We start from the raw sequence: 17,388 nt of genomic DNA on the forward strand, positions 1-17,388 counted from the left end.
AATGTCTACAACCCTTATTCAGTTGGTGAGGTCCTCATTTGCATAACATAAAAGTCTAATAAATACAACTCTCTCACATCCTACAAAAGAATTTTAAAAATTAGATGATAGCAGCTTATTGAAGGGGTCAATCACATAGTAACAATGATTAGTGATGATAGTATGATGTCAGGGAAAACTAGCGCAAAAAAACATAGTAACAGGACTGTTTAATGGCAGAAGGGTGAACCAACCGTCCTATAGATCTGTAGTTCCTAGAGGCATCCAAAGATTACAGAAAAATATAAGTGATGATCATAATTATGACCGTAAACCATAAATAAAATATATCACTTCAGAAATATTTCTACTGGAGACTCCAAGGGGATAGAGGAGTGAATGGAAGTCACACTGACTTCCTCTCAGGACCAATCTGGAATTACAACTAAATGGTGGGTAAATCACCTGGAACAAACAACTGAACAATAGCTAGAGAGGAGCCTTATAACCTCAGACAGAAGAATCAGCTTTAGCACAACCTTACTGTTAAGGAGTGTGGTAGAAACCTGAGAAGGCAGGCTGGGCGGCCACACTCAGCAGCACCAGAGGAATATTTAAACAGCCAGTTGGGTCCCGCCGAGAAGAATGGGGTCTAAACCATAAGCAGGACCCCCGCCTATACAACTGGAGCCTAAAAAGTACAGAAATAACAGCCAGCTGCAAAAAGCATCAGGGTTACTCTCTGCCAGAGATGGGCAGCTGGAGACTCAAAGAGCCATTTAAAGGGCTAACGCATACATTTTTATTTGCAGCCACTTATCCTGGGCTCTGGCAAAGGCAGGGGCAGAGTGGGCTTGAGACGCCTGAGGAGACTTGGAAAGGAGGCTTTGGGGAGAGAACTGAGATAGTAGCTGGTGGGATCCCGGTGCTGACTCTTCCCCCATACAGCAGCAGCTATCTGGCTCAGGCAGACCAATCCCCCAAGCCGTGGCGGTAGCAGTGAGAGAGAACACAATAACCCCACCCCCAGGAGGGACTCTGCCCCACCCTTTGGTGCCTAAGCCTGATTGCTGAGTGCAGAGTGACTAGATTAACAACTGAAGGAGAGAGCCACAGACAGCAGATTCCTGGAAGTCTTAAACAGACTGCTTAAGGTCAGACAGGGTCAACATCTGACATCATCAGAGGCAGATCCAGACAGAAAAAACAGCGGTCTCCTACCGTAGAAGATCACACCACAAAGTCAAGAAGTCAAGGCAGATCAATTTAAGAAGCAGAAGCAAAAAGAAGGGCCTCACAAATAATGGGAAGACAAAGAAATACCCCACCCACCCACCCACCCTCCCAGTAGAAGGGAAAAGAGGAATACCCAGAAAGAGAACTAAATGAAATAGAGGCAAGAAAACTCTCAGATACTGAGTTCAAAACAGAGGTTCTAAGGATGCTCAGTGAGCTCAGTGACCTCGGAGAGAATTACCAAAAAGTACAGGGAAACTAGGAGGAGCTTGCTGCAAACTATATCAGCATGAAAAAGGGCATAGAAACTATCAATAAGAGACAAGAGGAAATGAGGAATACAATTTCTGAATTGAAGAACGCAGTAGAAGGAATCAAAAGCAGGCTGGATGAAGCAGAGGATCAAATCAGTGAGCTGGAGGACAAGGTAGAAGAGAGCTCCCAGAAAGAGCAAGGAAATGAAAAAAGACTCAAAAAGAACAAAGAGGCATTTAGGGAAATGCAGGCCAACCTGAAACATAATAATATCCATACAATAGGGATACCAGAAGGAGAAGAGGAGGAGCAAGGGATAGAGAACCTGTTTGAAAAGGTAATGATGGAAAACTTCCCTAATTTGAGGAGAGAAAAAGTCTCACCAACCCAGGAAGGACAGAGGGTTCCATTCAAGAGGAACCCAATGAGGCCCACCCCAAGGCACATTATAATTAACATGGCAAATATCAAAGACAAACAGAGAATCCTAAAGCAAGCAAGGGAGAAAGAGGTAGTAACATACAAGGGAGCCCCACTATAGCCAGCAGCAGCTGATTTCTCAACAGGAACACTACAAGCCAGAAGGGAATGGCAAGAAATATTCCAAGTCATGAAGAGCAAAGGCCTGCAACCAAGAATGTTCTACCCAGCAAGGCTCTCAATTAAAATGGAAGGCGAAATAAGGAGTTTCCCAGACAAAAGAAGGCTAAAAGAATACACATCCACCAAACTAGCACTGCAAGCTATGCTAAAGGAACTGCTTTAAGAAGATGAAGAGAAAGAGTGAGAGAAGAACACAGGTACAAAGGGAAAAAATTAGTAAGTACCTATCAGTAATAACTTGAAATGTAAATGGATTAAATGCTCCAATCAAAAGACATCGGATAGCTGAGTGGATAAGAAAACATGACCTCCACGTATGCTGTCTACTAGAGACCCACCTCAGAACAGAGGACCTACACAGACTGAAAGTAAAGGGATGGAAAAGAATATTCCAAGCAAATGGACAGGGAAAAAAAGCAGGGGTAGCAATACTTATATCAGACAAAATAGATTTCAAAACAAAGGCCATAGAGACCCAGAAGGACACTTCATAATACTCAAAGTAAGAATCCTTCAAGAAGACATAAACATTGTAAACCTATATGCACCCAAATATAGAAGGGAAATCTTGGAGGACTTCAAGAAAGATATAGACAGCAAAACACTGATAGAAGGGGATTTTAACACCCCACTGTCAACAATGGATAGATCCTCCAAACAAAATATCAACAAGGATATTGTGGAACTGAACAATGCATTAGCTCAAATGGACTTAACTAACATATATAGGAAGAAAAGCATATTTCCATTCATTAGATGCACTAAAGAACAAAAATAAATAAAGGGAAAAAATGCCTGCAAAAAGAAAATAGCATCTCTTAAAATCAACAATAGTCAAATTCCAATTACAGCTTTTGGTAACATAGAAAAAAAAAGGGTGGTATATAGAGCTAAAGAAACACACAATTGTGTCTTCAGCATCCTTTGACAGTGGCAATGTATAATAACTTTTTAATTAAAATAAATTAATAACCATTCACACATCATGTCAAGAATTTCTTCAATTCTAAACAGAGTTCTTTCTTACCATCACCAGCCATAGTCACTCTTCTGACTATCTAAGGCAAATACAGCATTTTCATTTCAAATTCATGTAAACAAATTAATAATAGCAATAAATATCTCACAAAGGATACTAGTCACAGGAGGATACACTTCTCTAAATGAATCCCCCCTTGGGGATTAATGCCTAACCAACCAAGGAAAAAGGCAGAGTCTCACTGCAGTTCTCTCATTTTGTTTCTGATTAATTTATTTTCATCAGCTCATGATATAACTCAAAAAAAGATGTAATAAACTATTTTAACTATGTGCCATGGAAAGCATTGAAAAAGAAATGCAGAGCTCAGCGAAGTAGAAAATAAAGTTTCAGCTTCATAAAAGAAATACCAAATATAGCATTCATCAAGAAATTCAAGCAACCAAATTAATCCTAGAATTGAAGGTTCCTCAGCTTTTTTCTTTCATGTATTTAGAGTGTACTCTGAGGTAAAAAAGTAAAACAGTAATTTATAAAACAAGAAAACAAATGTTCACTAGTAAAATACCCTTTGGGAAAATGTTTTAATGATAAAAAGAATGAAAAATAATTTTTACTTTGGTTAAATTTCCATTTAAAAAAACCTGAAGAGTACAATGGCTTCTTATGTCAAGAATGTGGTTGTTATCAGTCAGTAGAGCACAGATATACAAATGTTATTGTAATTCATGTTACAATAACATTTTGTAAGTTGTGTTAATAGCACATATGTAAACTGCAAAGGACACTGAATACAAAATAAACAAATACTGTATATAACTTAGAGTAGCCCAGTCTCCAGCATAGCCCCCAATGATCACCACCTTTTAAACTTCCCTTCCAACTTTAATCCAATCAATTGGTATACAAGATAGAGCAGAGTTCTTTATTTCAATAATAAACTAAAACATATAAATAAAAATTAGATATTTAAATGATTAAGCACTATATTTTAAAGCTTCCCCAAAATTATGCTAATTATTAATTATAAATAGTAAATATTATTCTAAACAATCAAAATAAATCCAGTATTGTTCTTGGGAAAGTTTATATATGTCCATACAATCAAATATTAATTAGGTTTCCAATATTTGGGATAAAGTACAGTTTGTATTGAGCAATATGTTTATAATAAAGTAGGTAATTTGACACTTAAAAAAGAAACATTTTTACAAAACACTGTTAAAGTTAAAATGTTACGGTTTTTAGAGGGGAAGCTTCTTAAAAACATTTGAGAAAGTGTACTTAGAACCATTATTACTTGATTTATATATGAACTATTGTAATATTTCAGTCTTTCTCATATTTTTTATTTTCAGTTTAATGTGTCAAGCTGTAGCTATTTTTCAGTTGATAATGAGAAAGGGAAAATATGTTGCAGTAAAAAAGAAGGAACTCTTATCTTTTGTGACAGCATGGATGGACCTGGAAACTATTGTGTTAAGTGAAATAAGCCAGTCAGTGAAAGCCAACTACTGTGATCTCACTTATGTATGGAATCTAATGAACAAAATAAACTAATGAACAAAACAGAAACAGACACATAGATACAAGGAACAGACTGGCAGCTGTTGGAGGGGAGTAGGGTGGAACTGGATGAAAGAAGGTGAAGGAATTAGCGAAAGAACATACATGCGTGACCCTTGGAAATGACATGGACAATGGTATGGAGATTGCCTGAGGGAGTAGGGGAGCTGGGTGGAGGTAAACAAAGAGGGAAAAATTAGGGACAACTATAATAGCATAAATAATAAAATACAATAAAAGGAATGGGCCGAGGCTGGTGTGACTCAATGGACTGAGCGCTGGCCTGTGGCCCTGTAGGTTGCTGGTTTGATTCCCAGTCAGGGCACATGTCTGGGTTGCAGGCCAGGTCCCCAGTTGAGTGTGTGCAGGAGGCAACCGATCTTTCTCTCCCTCTTTCTCCCTTCTTTCCCCTCTCTCTAACAATAAATAAATAAAATCTTTAAGGATAAAGAAAGGGAAAATATATTTTCACTTCTCTTCCTACAAACTCTAGTATAAACAGTGACAAACGGCGTTGATTCTTGCAATTACTGTTCTGCAGTTAAGTGCCTCCCACAATGGATATGGGTTTTGAGGCAGGTATAAGCTATAGATTTTTAATATATTTTCTCAGGCATTTTTTACCCCCTCCTGATTGATAGTATTTTCTTAATCTAAAGGACTTCCACTTTTAATGAAAGATCTTGACATCTGAAGGAGAGGCAGCAATAGCAACAGCTTTCCCCATGCAGTGATTATTATAGCTAAGTCAAGCCTGAAACAATGAAGAATGAAGGCACACACTACCTGATCTCATTTTGATATAACACCCAAGTGGTTTAATGTGCAGAATGGGCCTTTTTGACACTCACCTAATGATGTTTTGATTAAAATGTGATAAAGTACAGGAATAAGTGATCTGTTTATAGGTAACAATTTTATATTTGTTGGTAACTACCAGTACATTAATACTAATCCCTTTATTGGGAGTTACAGTTTTTAATCTAAGGGTTGGAGGGACCTTAAAAGATGTCATCCAGCCTTCTAATCTGTGAATTAGATTTGGGCTGAGCCCTTGGGGTAAGAGTTCTCTTCCCACCAGCATGAGACAACTCATGTTGGGAAATTCTTCTTGTTCAGTCTCTCCTCTTATAGTTTCCATGGTCATAGGTCTCAGTACAGCTTCTTGGCAATGATCTAATAAAAGCTGATTTTTAATAAACCTCTTTTATTTAGTTGATATTTGAAAATGTTTGTTATAAAATTTTTCGGTGGTTTTCATATCTGTGCCAGTTGTCAGTCTTGTCTCTTTCTACCATATAACTCTTCAGTACCTAACTATTAATGCTACCATTGTGTGATTGGAAGCTTTTTTTCTGTATGTTTTGTAGCATGAAGTTGTTATTCTGTTAATATAAGTATTTTCACTATATATCTTACTTTACTATTTAATTTCACTGTTAGGTTTATTATTCCTATAATGACTCATATTCCTACTCTTTCCTAAATATATTTGACTTTCACTTGAAGTATTTAAATTTATTTTCACCCATAGGAACAAGTAGGACATTGCATGAATTGTAGTTTTTCTGATTTTAATTCTTTCCATTAAGTAAAACTTTGAGACTATAACAGAAAAAATGGAAGTCTTCTTCAAGTGGTGGGACATTATATCTTCAGAGAAGTTAAAATTCCATATTTTTAATTTTTAAGAGTTACTATCTTTGCAATAACACATACTTTCTAAAACAAGAATTTTGTAAGTTGTGTTAATAGCACATATGTAAACTGCAAAGAACACTGAACACAAAATAAACAAATACTGTATATAACTTAGGGTAGCCCAGTCTCCAACATAGTCCCCAATGATCACCACCTCCCAATATTCATATGCTGGTGTATTCCCCTCACATACTTCACCAGGGTTGGTCTGTATGACTGATGGAATATGAGGGGGATATGTATAAAAAGGCCAAGCCTTTAAAAAAATTGCTCCTCCTGCCTTGCTCTCTTGCATTGTCTACTCTGGAGGAAGCCAGCCACCCTGTTGTGAAAACATTCAGGGCCCTATGGAGAGTTTGCATGAGAAGCATCTGAGGCTTCCTTTCAACATCCAGCCATTAGCTTGCCAACCATTGAGTGAGCCATCTTGGAGATGGGTCCTCAGCCTCTGTGAAGCCTTCAGATGACTGCAATATCTTAAGAGACCCTGAGCCAGAATGGTCGAATAAAGCCACTCCCAAATTCTGGAACTACAAGAAATTGTGACATAATAAATGTTTATTGCCTTAAGCACTAAGTTTTGGGGTTACTTGTTGTGTAGCAGTAGATAACTAATATACAGCATTCTAAAATATTTATTGGTTTAATGAATAGAAAAGCATTTGGACAATGTAAACAGTGTTTAGTATCCTTTAGATTTTTTTGAAAGTTTATAACAAATTTAACAATTTGAAAGTAGTTAAAGGACTTCAATTTAACTGTAGAACTAATAGATTCAGAGAAATAAAATTATAGTTTATCCTAAAACATCATGTCTGGATTAGGTATTCATTAATCCAGTGATTTTCAACACGTGCCTCAAGTCACAGTGGTGTGCTGCAAGAATTTTTAAAACATGCAGTACCTGACTAGTTAGGGGCACTGACTTTTCCAACTTTCTTTTCTACTGTAGTTAGAGTGATCTAATCACTATTCCCCAGGGCCCCCCAACCCCTTTCTTTAAATCCATGTCTTGATTCATATTATTGTTGTTGTTTTAATTTATTTTTAGAGAGAGAGAGAAACATCAATGTGTGAGAGAGGTATCTATTGGCTGACTTTTGCACATCCCCACCTGGGGACCTGGCCAGCAACCTAGGCATGTGCCCTAACAGAGTCAAACTGGTGACCTCTTGGTTCACAGGCCGGCCCCCAAACCACTGAGCCACACCAGCCAGAGCCACATTGATTCTTTCTACTGAAAAGTACTCCTCTGCCATCCTAATTCTCCTTAGGGTCCTCCTCAAATACCACCTCTTTTATAAAGCCTTCTATGATCATCCCAGCTGGAAGTAATCTCTCCCTGCTTCCAAGTCTCAGAACATGGTAGTTGCTACTTGTCACATTTTAACTTTACAGAGGTAGTTAGTCAACACGTATTTTTTCCCTCCTGTTTAGTCTCTTAAAGGGCAGGTCTGAGATGATTCATCATTATGTGCTCTGCTGGTGAGTAGCATTAAGCAACTGATAAGTTTTGGAATGGCTAAGTGAATTAATTACTATGTAAATAAATAGGCTTCCTGGAATAGAAGAGCACTCCTATCCGTGGGCGGGTCTGGAGGGTAATGGGATTTGAGGATGTGATACATAGCCATAGAAAGACACTGGGAAGAGGAGTACTCACTGTCCCAAAGCTCCTGCAGATACCATTAGTCCAATTGTACCAAGCCCATTCAGGACACATGTACTGATGTCTAACATGTTCCAGGTTCAGAACTTGGCTTGATAAATGTAAAAGATATCATGTACCTTCACCTTAGACACCCTTCAGATACATAGCAAGATGTTCCAGGGCTCTGGCCATTGGTGTAGGGTTTGTAGGTTCCAAGTAATATCTCCAAAATGACGCATAGCTCACTGTGCTGAAATCTGTCCCAGACTTTCCTTATTAGACCTACCTTGGTTTTGGCTTTGCATGGCTAACTAATGCTCTGGGTGATTTGAGTAATCCATTCCCATAGTTCAGTTTATTGTTTAAAAATTTCATCCTAGTTACATTTTAAACTTTGTGTTTAATTTTTAACTTTGTTAAAGCCAATTTTGCTGTGGAGCTAGAAGGATTGGCAGGGGGTACTTGCACATTTCACTGTCTTCAGAGTTTTAGGTAGACATTTCTAGTCACCTTTTCCTTCTCATTATTTTCCACTGTTGGGAAATACTGTGTCATTTTATTTAAGTCAATGAAGAGTGATACTTGCTTAGGGAGGAAATAGAAATAAATAACAGGTGTCACCATGAAATTGAACATACAAGAAAAATAAGTCCACTCATTTTGAAATCTGTTTCACTGCCTCCAGAACTATCCTTTGTCAACCCACCCTCTTTATTCTGGTACACCTTTATATTCTAGCTATACTGAACTCTTTTAATACTTAAGTTCTCAGAATTCTTCTTGTGTCACTTCACCAGGTTAATTTCTGCCTCTGCTTCAGAACTCAGCTTAGGCCTGTTATCTCTTAAGAAACCTACCACTTCCTTCCCACCTCCATCCTTCTCCTTCTGAGATGAGTTACTTGCCCCATATGTCCATTTCTGTCACACTCTGTACCTGTTTCTGTCAGAGAACTTATCACAACACATTATAGCTGTTAGTTTACTTGCCTGTTTCTTCTGTAAGCTGAAGTCTCCCCAATAAATGGGCCTGTATCTGATTCTTCTTTTGTATCTAGAGCTGAGTACAGTGTCTATTATATTAGATACTCAGTAAATGCTTATTAATTAGACAATTCAATGCCCAGCTTTCTAAACTAATTTCAAGGATGGAAGCTATCGAGGAGTACAGTGGGATAATGTTGTAAAAACATGAATTAGTGGGGAATTAATAACATTATTACATAGCTACATATTTGTGGTTGTAAACATAACATTATTAAATAATATTGTAAAACATTAACTAGTAGGTAATTAATATCCTGTGTAAAAACAATACAGAATTCAGTTTCTGAGCAACTTCTGCCCTATAAGCAATAATCTACTGGTTAGCACTTAACTACCATAAAAATAGATGAACCAGACTATTGTGTACCCAGAGAAAAGGTGTATAAGGGAGGAGTGAAGGATAAAGAAAGGAGTGAGTTAGCAAAAAGCCACACAGCTAGTTGCAAACTAGCACAAAGGTGAATGTTGTTCATGAGCTTGACTCAGAACGTCTGAAAGAGGAGCAAAGAGCAAAAGGCAACCAGTGGTGAAAGCAAGGATTCACAGGGAACAGGCTCAAGCAGGTGAGCATCTAGATGGGGTACAGATCCTTTGGCATTGTGGTCTCTCAGGCTCTGGGTGACAAGGTAGGTGGGAATCTAGAATGTGAAGCTCTGGGGAGGTTGAGTAGGGAGGAACAGTGTTTTCTATAGAGATAAAGATACACTTTAAAAGAAGGAGATGTGCATAGTGACAAACGCTGGCTGGCACCAAAGTCTCAATGAAAAGAATTGAAGATGGGGCTTCTCGGGGGTGAATAGGAGACAGAAAGCAAAAAAATATTGAAAAGAACAATTCAGAAAGTAATGGGTTTAAATATACTGATGTATGCTCTACAGTTTATACAAAGTAAATCTGACTATATACATTAAGTAGCATATAAACCTTTTTATATAATTGACACACTTGGAGAAACAATCTTTCCTTGGAGTTTTGGAATATTGATCTTCCAATGGGTAGGTAATCTTTTGGAAAGAAGTCAGCTATTATATTCTTGTTAAATGGGTGAGATTCAGTACTTGAGCTATTGGATCACTATTCATTCTTTCAGAGTATTTATTCAACATCTACTATATGCTGGCTCTGTTCCAGCACCAGGAACACATCAGTGAAAAATTCCTGCTCATGTATAGCTCACATTGGGAAAGGGGTGGGGGTTAGAGAGCAGAGTATGAAAAAAAATTAATAAATTATATAATGCATTAGAAAGTGAGAAGTGCTATGGAGAAATATAACAGGGAAAGAAGGTAGAAGATGTGTATGTGACTAGGTAGGTTGCTGTTTTAAATAGGATTGAACAAGGAAGGTTTCACTGAGAATCAAGTGACATTTGAGCAAAGACTAACAAAGTGAATGAGCAAGCTGTGCAGGCTGGTGTCATGTAAACAGTATGCCATTCTATAATTCTAAATTGTAAGCCGAATACTATTCTTAAAGTAGCTAATCTTAAAGAAAAATGAGATTAGAAGTGGTGTTAGAAGGTGGGGGTTGAGAGCAAAAGGAGCATTTTATGTGTTCAGCCTTTGCTTTCTTTAAAATCTGTTCAGTTTTACACTGAAAACTTGGAATGACTGCAGTTTCCACGCCATGAAAATGGATACCTAGAATGCATTTTTTTCCCCTTTGAAATCTTTTTTGGAAGAAAAACAAATGTTTGCTTAATGGAAATAGAATCTGGAGAGGTTTTTTCAGAAACTGCAATTATAGACAAAACATGAATGAGCCTTGAAGAAGCTGCTGTGGCATCAGTCACAGAGAAGTAGGTAGGTTGATGACTGGAGAGTACACTTCTTGAGGGAGAAAAGGAACCAAATGTTGAATATAGTTTGAGCTCTGAAGAAGGCAAGGATCTTTCTAACCCACTATGAGATGAGAGTTAGCATAAATACAGTAGCAGGTTATGTGTTGATGCTCAGAGAATCTTAAAGGTTTTTTTTTGTTTTCAGTTATATTTAGATTGATCTACATGACCAGCCTATTTGTTGTAAAAGAAGAATCAGCCAGAGGGGGTAATTTGAAATGTGAGTATAAATCTGGCCAGGCAGCCACCCTGGTTTCAGTGGTTGATTTCCTGGGATGAAGTTATCTTTGTGTAGGATTCTAAAAATTTTCTTTTCTAATCAATAGCTCTCATTCTTAACTTCCATACAGAAGTTCAGCCTCAAATAGCGTTCAAACTGATAATTCTAACTCTGCCTTTGTAGTACCTCAGAACAGTTCTATTTTAAATAGTTTTAAATTCCAAGTGCAATTCGTTTTTATTTATGTAATATGTCACCTGTGGGGAGTGATGCATTTTGATTAAACAAAGTTACAAATGATTGAATATCCTCAATCAGTATTCCAAATACACAGAGTATTTTGTTAGAGATAAGGAGGCTGAGAAATGGGGACTTTGGAATTAGATCTTGTGTAACTAGTAACTATGTTTTACACAAGATGAAGTCCAGGGATGAAAGCTGGATCAGAAGACCCCAAGAAAACTGTTTTGTCGCATCAAAATTACAACCAAACTACAGAACAACCATCATTTAGAACTGCCTAAAATCTAACTGGAGGGAAGTCCTAAAACTAGGGATTTAAAAAAGAAGCTACATTGAGACTGGTAGGAGGGGCGAGATGGAGAGTGGGTTGGTTCCACGCTCATGTGTGATGGATTAAAATAGGACATCTCAGCTGCAGAGGACCTGCGCCCCCCGACCCCGCTAGGAGTGATGGGTCCCAGCCCCATACCAGGCCCTCCAGCCCAGGGTTCCAGTGCTGGGAAGAGAAGTTCCCATAGCTTCTGGCTATAAAAACCAGTGGGGATTCTGGCTGAGTGAGATGCAGGACTTTGGAGTCCCAGGCAATTTCTCTTAAAGGGCCCATGCTCAAACTTACTCGGACTTACTCCCTCTGAGCTCCAGCACTGGGACAGCAGCTTGAAAGGAACCAAAAACTTACAGGGAGGAACTGAACAGTCTGGCATCATGGCAAGAGCTGGGGGGACAGCTTTCTGCTAGACAAAAGTTCTGGCAGAAGCCATTCATTATTCCTTTTCTGAGACTCCCTGCTCCCAAAGAGCTGGCAGCTTCATAACATACCTGACTTTCCATCAACCTGGCTCATACTGTTTGCCCCACCCTGGCAATTCCCTGACGCTCCCCCCAACTTGTGGGCCCACCCAGGATGTTTCCATGCAAATGGCCTGTCTTGGTTCATGCTTCAGATTTTCCTAAAACCTCTCCAACAAGCAGCATCTGGCCTCAGTGTGCCCGTGCCTCTTGGTAGGAAGCCCCAGACCTGACACTATCAGCAGGTGGCTTTGGTTCTCAGCTTGGCTTCATTGCGGGCACATCCAAACTCAGCACAAGTAGCAGCCATTTCCACCTTGTTTTGTAGCTCATGTTGGGTGGCCCATGCAAAACACAGGCAGTGACTGATCTTGGCCTATACCTCCCGGGATGACTCAGAGCCAGCATACCCAGTAGACAACTCCAGACCATGTTGAAGTGCCACCCGACCACCTCCACAAGTGATACACTCCCAGGGTGGACTCAGCAGGCACCAGAGCCCTGCCAAAATAAGTCTTACTCTGGGGGGTAGGCCCCCACACAGCTGGTCCTCCATGATGGCTGGTGGTCACAGCCAGCTCTTGAAGCCAATCAGCCCTGGGGGAGTAAATCCTTCCCATTGACATGTCAACAGCAATCAAGACTCAACTACAACAGGAGGGTGTACACAATCCATACATGGTGACTGGGGAGGCTGTGCCACTAGACCCTACAGAACACCCACTATGTAAGGCTACTTGCACAAGCCTGGGAGATGAAGCAACTCAATGTAATACATAGGAACAAACACAGGGAAGTGGCCAAAATGAGACAAAGAAATGTGTCCCAAAGGTAAGAAGAGAACTAACCTTGACTCTGGTCAAGAGTGCAGCATGAGTAAACAAAGCTCACTGCCTTGCATAACTGCATCAAAAGCACATCTAAAATATAGACTAGACATCACTCAGGAACTGTCAGAAATCAAACTGAATGGGAGTCTGGCAACTACAGGATTAAAGGAACCACATCCATCCAGACTGGTAGGTGGGGCAGAGAGGTGGTCCACATGCCTGGATTGCAGGCCAGGCTCCCTGGTTGGGGGCATGCACTGATCAGTGTTTCTCACATCCATATTTCTCTGCCTCTCTTTCTCCCTCCCTTCTCCTCTTTCAAGAAATAAATAAATGAAATCTTTTTTTTTTTTTACTAAAACAGAGCATGGGAAAATATATTTTAAATCCCAATTTCCTTTTGCTACCAAATAGCATTCAGGAAAAGTATTGAAAGCCTATATCACCCTGGTCTAACTTGTTGTGCTGGTTGTCAGAAATAGAGAAGAAGGAGCACCTTAGAGAAAGGGGTGGGATTTCTATGATGGGTGTTTATTCTTTTATAGGTGTAAACAAGAAGGCAAGTTGATCTAACCTTGTGTTTCTTTGTCCTATAAGCCACTACAGGTGTTTGAGCAGCACTGCTTCTGTAACAAAAGCCTAGACTCACCACATCTTGGGACGAGAATGGCCACTTCCTGGGGGGCAGCCTTTTTCATGTTGGTGGCATCCTGTGTTTGCAGTACTGTCTTCCACAGAGACCAGCAGACATGGTTTGAAGGTGTCTTCCTGTCTTCCATGTGCCCCATCAATGTTAGTGCCAGTACCTTGTATGGAATTATGTTTGATGCAGGGAGCACTGGAACACGAATTCATGTTTACACCTTTGTGCAGAAAATACCAGGTAAGTGCAACTGGTACCCTCACCAGAATCAATGAGTCCATACGCTAGCATCTCCTCCCAGTAACAAATATTCTGAGGGTGTGTGATGTGAATTAAGAATCTTACATCTACTCACCATCTTTCTTCAGAATACATTTTGGCCTATAATTGAGTACATATGGTTTAACTCAGTGTGAAATTAAGAGACATCTGGGTTGCCTGTAGTTTGAAACCAAAGTGTCCAAGAAGTATATCTGTAATTTGTCTTTCCTTTTCTCTAAAGGTGATTGGTACTCCAGGATGCAGAATATTGAGAATATTTGGAGTAGTCTTGGGAGAAGGATCACTACCATCCTTGGAGAAGGGGAGGAAGGGACCCTGAAGATTATTTTTTTTCTGAATTTTCAGAATTCTATCTTCAGGTTATATATAGAGCCTAGGGAAAGACGTAAGAACTAAGTGTCCACCAGAGAAATGACAGAGGATGCTCAAAGATTGTCATCCTCTGTCCTCCTACTCAATACTCGTGCAAACCATTCCTCACAGCCGGGATTACCTGGAATAACTCGGGGAATAGCAGGTTAATCCTGGTAGGTTGTATGACAGAATGCAGTGTCAGAAGCAGTCTAACTTTTGGTAATCAACCATTTCTGTTCTGTTTTAATCTATGCACAAAATAGGACAGCTTCCACTTCTGGAAGGGGAAATTTTTGATTCTGTGAAGCCAGGACTTTCTGCTTTTGTAGATCAACCTAAGCAGGTAAGTTTTTTTACAATTACAATGAGATGTTTAGATTCACAATGCCTTGATAACTTCATCACACCACTGTTGTTAAATATCTCATGCTGTTCACTACTGATACTGAGGTTAGGTGTGAGATCAGTTTTCTAACTGTATACCCTGCTCTCGTTAGGGCTTTGGTGGAAGGAGGCTAGAATAGATTCTGGCCATGCAGGGATGATGCCGCCTTTTAAGAGATTGCTTCCTTTGCATTTACTGTTTAACATTTTGAGCTGAAGCCATCAGCTGCATTCATTAATGTAGATGCAGGAGGCAGACACAAAGTTCTCTAGGGTATGAAGTATAAACATGACAGTTGAGGGAATGAAGATGTCTTGATATACGACAGAACCATTCTTATACTCTAGAAATTAGGCAAGAACACGTGAGGGAAAAATTTTTGGTAATAGAGGATGAATGGAGAGTTTTGTTGTGATTGTGTTTCACATTGGAGCACCCACAACATATACACTCAATGTATCAGAGGCTGCATTAAAATAGAATAAGGCAGAATGTTGAACTTTAGTAGCTGATATGAGGTATTGTTCATTAACCAAAGGAAAACCCAGTGTTAAAAATGGCTTGAACTTAAAGAACTGAGAGGATTTTTTTTTTCTCAGCTCACTGTTTTGAAATGGCAAATGTGCTAGAAAACTAGGTGCTCTTGAAAGCAGTTGTATTATCAGAAACTGATTTGACATTTAGAAAAGAAGGTTGTGTTATGGTTGTTATTATTAATTATAGTGATTAAGAGACAGCATGTTGTCAGGATAAGTGTTTACTCAGGGAAACAGTTGATTTAAAATAATAGTTTTGAACTAATCATAAATTGAGCATTTACTCAGGTGCTGGTGATGCAAAAATGAACCTGACATATTCTATCCTTACGGAAATCAAAAAGTATAGCATAATAACAGCTATTGCTAGCATTTGTGTGGAAACTCCACACAGTCTGCCGCATCTAATGTACACAACAGTTTGTAGCGGTATGAGGCATATCTCCTGTTTCACAGCTGAGGAAGCCAAACCTCAGGAAGCCCCCATGCTAGGCCACAGAGCTAGCAGGCAAGTTTTCTGACTCCCAAGCCTGCCTTTCCTTCACGATACTCAACTTTCTGGCCTGAAGCTGATTTATGAGACACAAAATAACAATCAAAATGACCACACTTAAAAAAAAAACAACCCTCTTCATTATTACTTAACCAAAATGAAATGGATTCTCCTTCAAAGAAGCCCACTTCTCTAGGTCGGAGAGGTAGCCCTCTGCTCCCTCACTCCTGTTCCTCCCCCAGAGCAAGAGGGGGGAACGTGCAGTGCCACTCTGTGGACTGTTCACTGGATGAGCGGTTCATCTCTTTTTGAAGGGTGCTGAGACTGTTCGAGGACTCTTAGAGGTGGCCAAAGACTCAATCCCTCGAAGTCACTGGCAAAGGACCCCAGTGGTCTTGAAGGCAACAGCAGGACTGCGCCTATTGCCGGAACAGAAAGCCCAGGCTCTGCTCTCTGAGGTAATTCTTGAAATCTTCTGCATCGCGGGTAATTCTTTTCCCTTGTAGAAATATTTCCTTTATGGGTTTAAAGCCCTCTGGAGTGTTACCATTAATGCTAGTATTCCACCATCACTAAAGCATTGTGGTGACCTTGGGCTCTTTTGTAGCCAGTTATTTACATTTTTAAATAATACTCTTGAATTGATAGAGCTTCTCCTAAAAGATTTAAAGCACTTCCTGCTCCTGACGTTCTTAATTCTCCTAACTTGTTACAGCAGGATCATAGAAGTTGTTTTTGATCAACTTTAATGAGGAATATCTTACAATTAAATGTGCCCATTTATATGTGCAGTTAAACGAGTGTTGACAAATTCAGACATTTCCTTGGGCCCCTCTGTAGTCAGTTTCCCCTCCTGTAAAACCAGGCAACCACTGATCTGCTATATATCATTATAGATTAGTTTTGCTTATTTTTACATTTCATGTAAATGGAATAATACAGTTTATATTCCCTTTTTTGTATTTTAACTTTTTTTCTCTCAGTATAAAGGATTGAGAAGAATCATGGAATTGTGAAGTATGAAACATTTTTAAAGATAATCTATTTTATTTCTCATTCAGGTCAAAACTAAGTACCAAAAAAAAAGACAGTTTTTTAAAACTCAGTATTTTTAACATTGTGCATTTTAATCATGCAAAAACATGTAAGTTAATACAATTAATAAGATTTAATATTGTGAAGAATATATGCAGAGTCCCATTATAACAAAAAAATCACAGCAAAAAAAGGATTCTGTACTATAAGTGTGTTAATTCAGCCATATAAATCCATTCTTCTTTGCCACACAGGGGACTTAAGTCTCGGAATGTCTTCGTGAGAATCGGGATCTCAATTCCTCATTCATTCATTTATTCATTCATTTATTCATCGTGTGAGTGCTTCACTATGTACTGGGCACTAGTGAAGTTACTGGGGACATAGAGCAGGGAACAAAAATGACACTGTCATGGAACTAACATTCTAGTTCCCAAGATAAAATAACTAAAGTCAATACAAAACATGTCATGTTCTTTAGGAAAATAACAGTACGGTAAGGCAGATAGGGAATGCTAGTGGTAGTGTGGGGGAGATGCTATTTTAAATAGGGTGGTCAGGGAAGACCTCATTCATAAGATGCCTTTGATCAGAGATCTGAAGGGAATGAAGAAACAAGCTATGTAAAACATTTGTGAGTAGAATATTCCAGGCTAAAGAAACAGATGCCAACGCCTAAAGCAGGAATGTTCTTGGTATGTTCAAGGAACAGCATCCCTGTT

The 17,388-nt window shown here is 39.1% G+C and overlaps 1 protein-coding gene across 5 annotated transcripts in view; it reads left to right on the forward strand.

Moving 5' to 3' along the window:
• ENTPD5 (ectonucleoside triphosphate diphosphohydrolase 5 (inactive)) overlaps positions 1–17,388 on the forward strand; it is a 47,741-nt gene that overhangs the window by 16,059 nt on the left and 14,294 nt on the right. For 2 of the 5 annotated variants that reach the window (XM_054567283.1, XM_054567286.1), the window contains 4 exons: positions 11,002–11,076; positions 13,536–13,821; positions 14,481–14,560; positions 15,946–16,089. In XM_054567283.1, the coding sequence (XP_054423258.1) occupies positions 13,605–13,821; positions 14,481–14,560; positions 15,946–16,089 (441 nt within the window). In that variant the 5' untranslated portion in view covers positions 11,002–11,076; positions 13,536–13,604. Of the gene's footprint in view, positions 1–9,317; positions 9,643–11,001; positions 11,077–13,069; positions 13,128–13,535; positions 13,822–14,480; positions 14,561–15,945; positions 16,090–17,388 lie in introns of those variants that run through there. The other 3 variants (XM_054567284.1, XM_054567285.1, XM_054567287.1) reach the window with 3 other exon arrangements.

This window comes from Pteronotus mesoamericanus, unplaced genomic scaffold (assembly GCF_021234165.1).
Source record: "Pteronotus mesoamericanus isolate MK-2021 breed Mesoamerican mustached bat unplaced genomic scaffold, CSHL_Meso_final contig_182, whole genome shotgun sequence".
Lineage (NCBI taxonomy): Eukaryota > Metazoa > Chordata > Mammalia > Chiroptera > Mormoopidae > Pteronotus > Pteronotus mesoamericanus.